Below are 7,827 nucleotides of genomic sequence, written 5' to 3' on the forward strand. Positions count from 1 at the left end.
AAAATAGGAGTTATTCAGCCCTTTAGATTTGCTACTTCTCTCAATATGATCATGGCTGATCATCCAACTCAGTATACCCTATTCCTACTTTCTCCCCATACCTTTTGATCCCTTCACCTCTAGGAACAATGTCTAACTCCTCCTTGAAAACATTAAATGCTTTGGCCTCAATTGATTTCTGTGGCACAGAATTCTACAGAATTTCAGAACTCTTTGGTGAAGACAGTTCTCTTCATCTCAGTCTAAAATGACCTATCTATTGATAGTACCTATTGATCCGGCCCTTAATTTTTTTATACACAGACTCACAAATCATTTTGCTTTTCCACAGTTCCTTTTCCCAACAGCTAGAAATTACTTTGACGTATCTCCTTTCGGTTCATGACCAGACACCCTCCAACATTGAAATACCTCTGCTTAAACATTGCTTGGTCACATGCTAACTGGTGACATTGCCATTCCAAGCCCTTCCTCAGTCCAACACTGCGTGGTATCTAACCCTCCTGGAGCATCACTTAGTGTCTCACAGACACTGCTGCAAAATCATAAGGACATCAAATACTGTCGATGAGGTTTGATTTTAAAAAAAGTATCTGTTTGACTGGCAATTCAAGCGTCATTAAAGCAGAAACAGAAAGTGCTGGAGAAACTCAGCAGGTCTGGCAGCATCTGCGGATAGAGAAACAGAGTTAACATTTCGAGCCCGGTAACCCATCATTGGAACGCAGGAAGGGTTCTGAAGCAGAGTCATACCAGATTCAAAATAGTGGTACAACTGAGTAACTTACTGGGCCATTTTAGATCAGCCACGTTGCTGTGGGTCTGGTGTGACGTGTAGGCTAGACCAAATAAGGACAGCAGATTTCTTTCCCTGAAGGACATTAGTGAACAAAAAGATGGGCTTTTACAAGAATCGATGATTGTTTCATGGTAACCATTATTGAGTTTAGCTTTATATTCCAGTTTCTTTCAAATTAAACAATTGAATTAATTAATTAAATTTACATATTGCCACATTTGGATTTTAAGCCACCACTGCCAGGCTTTATCCTGGTTCTTGAGACTATTAGTCCAGTGACTACACTAATGTCTCACCTGATGATGCTGGAAGGTGTCTAACAACTCCTCAGGACTAGAGTGTCAGTGCTGGTGTGACATACACTGTTAGTGCGGTCTCTGTCAATGTGTGCTCCAGATCGGTGAGGGTGGGGGCTGGTGGTGAGGGGCAGCAGAGGCACAGAAAGCAAAAGACAAACTGAAAGGTGAGGAAGTGAGGGAGACAGAGAGAGAGAGGAGCCCACCTGCCTGTCTTTCCCGAGGAGGTGAGGCAGAGATACCAGTGAGTTGTGGACTTAACTGGTTTGAAATGCTTTGTGTTTCATTGCTGGCTTGTCAAGTCTGTGAATCGAAACAGCACGTTCTGTACCCAGACGTCACACACTGGTAAACAAAGGGAGTGTGTTGTCGTTGTAAACCTACCGCTGTCAGTTCAGGTCAGGGTTACCTACCCTGGCCCAGAGCCATTGCTGGATGGCCCATCACATGACCTCCTCTCTCTAACAGCCCCCTCGCCCAGCCCCTCTCTCTGTTAATCACCTGACATGTCCTTCCTTGGGCCCACACTCTCCAGAAAGCAAAGGAAATCTTTGCTACCCGATGTGATGAACCATCTCTTGTATGTTTATGGAATCAAATATTTACAGATAATTTAAAAAATAAACATGGACACAATTTATTGCAAACACCCGCCATTACCTCCTAGATTAGTCCTTCATTGCTGACTCCAGGCCCAACCTGAAGATGGGGAGTGGGGGTGGGTAACATCATTGCCACCAGCTAAATGGCCTAATCCTGCTCCTACTTTCTGTTTCAATGTGTCGAATGTCTCTTCAAGCAGAGAGTGCCCATGAGCCCCAGTTAGAGCGCCCTGGGCTAGATATCCCTAACCAACTGTTCGGAGATGTTATGGCACACCTCTGGAGTAGGTGGGAGGTGAACCATGGCTCAGAGATAAGGACACTACCACCGCACCTCAAGAACACTAGTGGCCAGTGTGTTTTCTATACTTGGCAGTGCTATTATGCACAACTGAACGACCTTCCCACCACCTATATCACCATGAGTTTTTTTAAACTAATAACCACCATCAGTAAAAACACCCATGAACCTAGTGACCAGTGTAAATGATACCTTGGCACCTGTAATTGTTTTCTTTGCGTTCTGTTGGGTTAATTGGATTAAACTGAGTATCCCCATGTATAATTCAGCAAGTGTCTGGACTGGATTTCAGCTCGATACTCTGACTTGTGACCCAGGCAGCTCACTGTCCTGCTGCTGGTCTCTCCAAAGAGGGTGTCCCTGTTTCCTGATTCGTCTTGGTGACTTTGTTCAAAATAAATGGCAAAACCTCGGTCTGTCACATTCTTTACTTAGACACATGACTTGCCTCCAGGACCAGCCCAGGTTCCTGCTCTGCATCTCCATGGGCATTTAGTGCTGGGTTGAGTTCAGCGACTGGTGTCAAGCTTTTGCCTGTTGTAGGTGGTGGTGGTGTTGTCATTGTGGGGAGGACGTGAGGGATCACAGCTAAAATGGACACACTAGAGATGGAGTGCTGTGAAGGTTTTGTATAAAGTTAACAGAGGAGTTTTTTAGTGTGATGTAAAGGGTTAAAATGACTATGTAACTAAGATAGTCTACACCAATGTGTAAATGAGATGTAAGATCACATAACTGCAAGGAACCGCTTCTCTCCAGCTGCCTCATGGTACAGGCTTGTCCTCAAAGGCAGGGGGGTTAGTCACTGGGTCAGTAATCCAGAAAACCAGATTAATGCTCTGAGGATATGGGTTCAAATTCCACCACGGCAAATGGTGAAATTTAAATTCAGTGACGGATCTGGAGTTAAAATAGTTTAATGGTGACCATTGCCAATTGTCTTAAGACCCCATTCTGATCACCAATGTCCTTTAGGGAAGGAAATCTGCCATCCTTCCCTTGTTTGGTCTACATGTGACTCCAGACCCACAGCAATGTGCTTAACTCTTAACTGCCCTCTGACCAATTAGCAATGGGCAATAAATGCTGGCCCAGCCAGTGATGCCCTCATTCCACGAATGAATTTTTAAAACAGCTATTACTTAACATGAAAAATAAAGAACATAAGATATAGGTGGAGAAGTAGGCCATTCAACCCATTGAGTCTGTTCTGTCATCCAATGAGATTACGCCTGATTTGATAATCCTCAACTCCACTTTCCTGCCTTTTCTCCACAACCCCCGATTCTCTTACTGATTAAAAATCTCTCTCTGTCTCAGCCTCAAATATACTTAATGACCCAGCCTCGACAGCCCTCTGTGGTGAAGAATTCCACAGTTTCACTACCCTCTGAGAGAAGAAATTCCCCCTTATCTCTGTATTAAATGTGTGACCCCTTATTCTGAGATGATGCCCTTTGGCCCTAGACTCTCCCACAAGGGGAAACATTCCTGTCAAGTCCCCTAAGAAGCTTGTATGTTTCAATAAAGCGCCTCTCATTCTTTTATATTCCACTGAGTATAGGTCCAACCTGCTCAATCTCTCCTCATAAGACAGTCCATCGATACCCGGGATCAGTCTAGTGAATGTTCTCTGGACTGCCTCCAATACCAGTACCTTTCTAAAGAGCCCAAAAATGTTCACAGCTGTGGTCTAACTAATGCCTTGTATAGTGTTAATAAAACCTCCCTATTTTATGCTCTGCTCCCTTTGAAATAAAGACCGACATTTCATTTGCCTTCCTTATTATCCTTTGAACTTAGATGCCGGCTTTCTATGATTCATGTACGAGGACTCCCGGCAGTTATGATGCTGCCCCAATGAGCATATTTTTAAGGTGAGAGGAGAAAGTTTTAAAAAGAACATGTGGGCAACTTTTTTACATAGAGAGTGGTTTGTGTATGGAATGAACTGCCAGAGGAAATGATGGATGCAGGTACAGTTACAGCATTTAAAAGACATTTGGATAGGTACGCAAATGAAAAAGTTTGGAAGGATAATGGGCCAAACACAGGCAAGTGGGACTAGTGTGGTTTGAGAAAATGGTCGGCATGAACTAGTCGGACAAAGGGTCTGTTTCCATGGTGTATGACTCTATGACTCCATGAAGTGGATCCCCTTAGGGTGAGGGCAGCAATGGAGTATCCAAGCTCGGCAAGAGTCAGAATTGGACTCCAGAAGGGGAGGAAACAAAACTGGAAGAGGGAAAGAAATCCCGAATTATTCACTTCACTGCAGGTTACAGTTCACCGGGCTGATCACCCCTATCATTGTCAGTTCTTGGCTCCAATGTTTAATCAGTGACTGGGTTTCGTGCAGTGTTCATTGCTACCGTGAGTGTGCAGGGTATAATTACTGTAGCACAGGGTCTGGACTGCAGCCATCTCAGTGACTCGCTCGGACAGATTGTTTGGCTGTCATCTGAGAGCTCTGTTTCCTATCTCTGCAATTTTCCCGTGTCAAGTGATGCCAGATTGTAAAAGATTGGCCTTTGCATTATTCACAAGCCTGTGAGGTGGAGTGGAGTGAGGCTGCAACGTGAAGGGCTGGGGTGGGAGGCCCAGAAGCAAGTAACCGTTCATCAGTCAGAGTACCGTCATTTGCCGAATGTGTCTCCCTCTATACCTGACGATGTGAAATGCAGAGAGAAAAAAACGTTTTTGCATTTATAACAGTTTTTTTTACACAACCCTAGGGTGTCCCAAAGTAATACATTTGAAATGTAGCCACTGTTGCAAATGGTCCCATAAACGGCAAATTGACTGCCAGGAGAACAACTAGAACACCCGTGAAAAATAACCCAATGGACAAGGAGGAAGGCCCCAGAAGTCACTGTCAGTCACAGGCACCCCCCGTCAGTCACAGACACCCCCCCCGTCAGTCACAGGCTCTAGCCATTCACAAGGCCCAACCTAGCCACAGGGGCAAGTGGATACAGGGACAGGTAAGTTCATGTGGTCTCCTGCTGAAATTGTTCACTGGCAGAATGGATACATCTCCTTCTAGGTGTGCTTCTATTTTCATTTTCTCATGTGGCATAGGCATCGCTGGCTGCCCAGTATTTATTGTCCATCCCTAGTTGCCTTGAGAAGGTGGTGGTGCACTGCCGTCTTTAACCGCTGAAGTTCATGTGCTATAGGTTGCCCTTCGGGCGGGAATTCCACAATTTTGCTCCAGTGATACTGAAGAAATGGCGATATATTTCCAAGTCAAGGTGCTGAGTGGCTTGGAGGGGAACTTGCAGTTGGTGGTGTCCACTTGAATCTGCTGCCCTTGACCTTCTAGATGGAAGTAGTCATGGCTTTGGAAGGTGCTGTCTGAAGTTCTTGGGTGAATTTCTGTAGTGTATCTTGTAGATAGTACACACTGCTGCTACTCAGTGGAGGAGGGAATGGTTGCTTGTGGATGTTGTGCCAATCAAGTGTCTGGTTTGCCCTGGATGGTGTCACCGTTTTTGAGTGTTGTTGGAGCTATACCCATCCAGGTGGGCCATTTTGGACTGACATGAGGAGAAAATGTGTTCACCCAGAGAGTGGTGACCCTGTGGAATTCTCTGTAACGGAAAGTGGTTGAAGCCAAGATATTGAATCTTTTCAATAAGGGTTTCAATATAGTTCTTAGAGCTAAAGGGATCAAAAGGCATGGGGAGGGAGTGGGCACAGGGGACTGAGTTGGATGATCAGCCATGATTATATGGAATGGGGATGCAGGCTTGAAGGGCCAAATGGTCTCCTCCTGCTCCTGTTTCCTATGTTTCTGTATTTCTGAGGTTTTTATGCTTATGCTCTGAGCCACGATGTGGGAGACCTCACTCAGTGGGGCCCAGCTGACGCACTGAAGGAGGTTCAGCTCTGGGCCGGAGATTCACCGACTGTCCCCTTTCTCCCTGCAGGTTGGGCAGTTTGCCCGTCACACTGGGCCGCCTCCTAGGATGGTGCTGAGACCCGCCCCATGCACCCGCACGGTGTGATGGCCAGTCCGCAGGAGGTCCTCCCGTGGTCACCCGCCTCCCACCTCACCAAGCAGAGTCTGACGGAGGAGCTGGGGGCACCGGGGGGGGACCCCACGGTCCAGGCGGGGGGCCATGGCCTCTCGTACTCGCCGCCCGAGATCCTGGACAACCTGTGTGAGAGGACACCCCCGCAGGCCCAGACCGGCGCCAACTCCAACCAGGCACTCACCGTGACAGTGCTGACCAGCATCAGCGAGGACTCCCGCCACTACTTCCAGAACAGCATGCTGCAGCTCAGGGAGCAGGAGGACAGCAGCAGGAGCTCCCAGGGAGCCGAGGACAGGAACGGCAATGAAGGAGAAGGTGGTGACCACGACGGACCGGAGGAGATGAAGATCCATTACAACCGCTCGGGCTCAGGCCTGGGATCCGGGCCCGGGGGATTTCTTGAGGGGCTATTCGGCTGCCTGAGGCCTGTGTGGAACATCATTGGGAAGGCCTACTCCACAGACTATAAGCTGCAGCAACAAGGTATGTGACAGCCCTGCAGTCAAAAACGGTCTTATAAGTGGTTAGCCATGTGCCAGTTACCTCTGCTTCAATGCACACGGGTGAAAGCTTCATTTGTTGTACCCATCTACCAATTTATGTTCTGCCTAAGTTATTACAGTCCTGGAGGATAGTGGGCAGATTCTTGTGCCCTAATGGGTGGAGGAAGGGGTATTTAATCGGTGGTGGGGAGTGTCCAGCAGGGATCCTAGGCATCCTGTCCCCTCCAGTTTCCCCACTTCCACCCCCTCAATGAAGTTGAGAGCAGAGATCTTGCCCCAGTACCCCCCATGCCACCCCAGGGACCAGTCCACCATTGTAAAGGGATTAAGGATCTGTTATAATAAAGGGGTGAAGGGTCTGCTGCAGTGTAAAGGATTAATTCTGACAGTGTGAAATGCCAATGAGACAGGATGTGATGCTGTGTCGCATGATCCTGCTCTCTCTCGCAGCCTTGCAACACAATGAAGCCACAGTTGCACACTGCAACCCATCCTCCCTGCACCTCCACTGCCCACCCCCCACCCCGAACCCCGGTATCACCCCCATCTGGGATCCAGCAACAATCCTGGGCCTCAGGTGTGCTCTCTCAGGTGGGGTCTCTCAGGTGGGCATCATATTGCCCACATATGGTCCTATAGGACCATTGGAGTTGCTGCCCCCTGATTGCAATTGTTAAGTGAGAGTTTTGTCTTCAGGGACTCTTGATCACAGCTGTAGACCCTGCTGCTGTTGGCCTGTCAAGTGCCTGAGTGGAACAAGATGAGATGAGCCTTTCCAAAAAGAGGTGACCCAGGGTCTTAATGGTTCTTCAGCCAACATCCCTGTTGTCATCTGCTGGATTCCAACCACTGTGTACCAGTTAGTATTCTGTGCTATAAAGTATACATGATAGTATTGTGTACATTCTATTATTAGTATGAGGGACATGTTAGCATTGGACATAAATAGTATTGAGTTCCAGTTTATATTAATATTTTGTACAAATTATTACTGTGAAACAGTTAGCATTGTGTAGTAATAAAAAAAATGCTGTTAAGACTTAACAGGTCATTGTTAGAGCATGTGAAAATTGTGAACCTCTTTGTATTGTCTGCCATGATGTGGAGCTGCTGGTGTTGGACTGAGTTGGACAAGGTCTGAAGTCAGACAACATCAAGTTATAGTCCAACAGGTTTATTTGAAATCACAAGCTTTCAGAGATTTCACCTGACAAAGGGACAATGCTCCAAAAGCTTGCAATTTCAAATAAACCTGTTGGACTATAACCTGGTGTTGTCTGACTGTT

General features: G+C 46.9%; 1 protein-coding gene across 1 annotated transcript in view; it reads left to right on the top strand.

The window, feature by feature from the left end:
* Positions 1 to 5,989: 5,989 nt before the first annotated feature.
* The window catches only part of si:ch211-45c16.2 (mitogen-activated protein kinase kinase kinase 13), a 72,256-nt gene continuing 70,418 nt past the window's right edge, over positions 5,990 to 7,827 (top strand). The window contains exon 1 of the mRNA XM_048598565.1: positions 5,990 to 6,521. Coding sequence (XP_048454522.1) covers positions 5,990 to 6,521 — 532 coding nt within the window. The remainder of the gene's footprint in view (positions 6,522 to 7,827) is intronic.

The sequence above is a fragment of the Rhincodon typus genome, chromosome 7 (genome assembly GCF_021869965.1).
Source record: "Rhincodon typus isolate 14 chromosome 7, sRhiTyp1.1, whole genome shotgun sequence".
Classification (NCBI taxonomy): Eukaryota; Metazoa; Chordata; class Chondrichthyes; order Orectolobiformes; family Rhincodontidae; genus Rhincodon; species Rhincodon typus.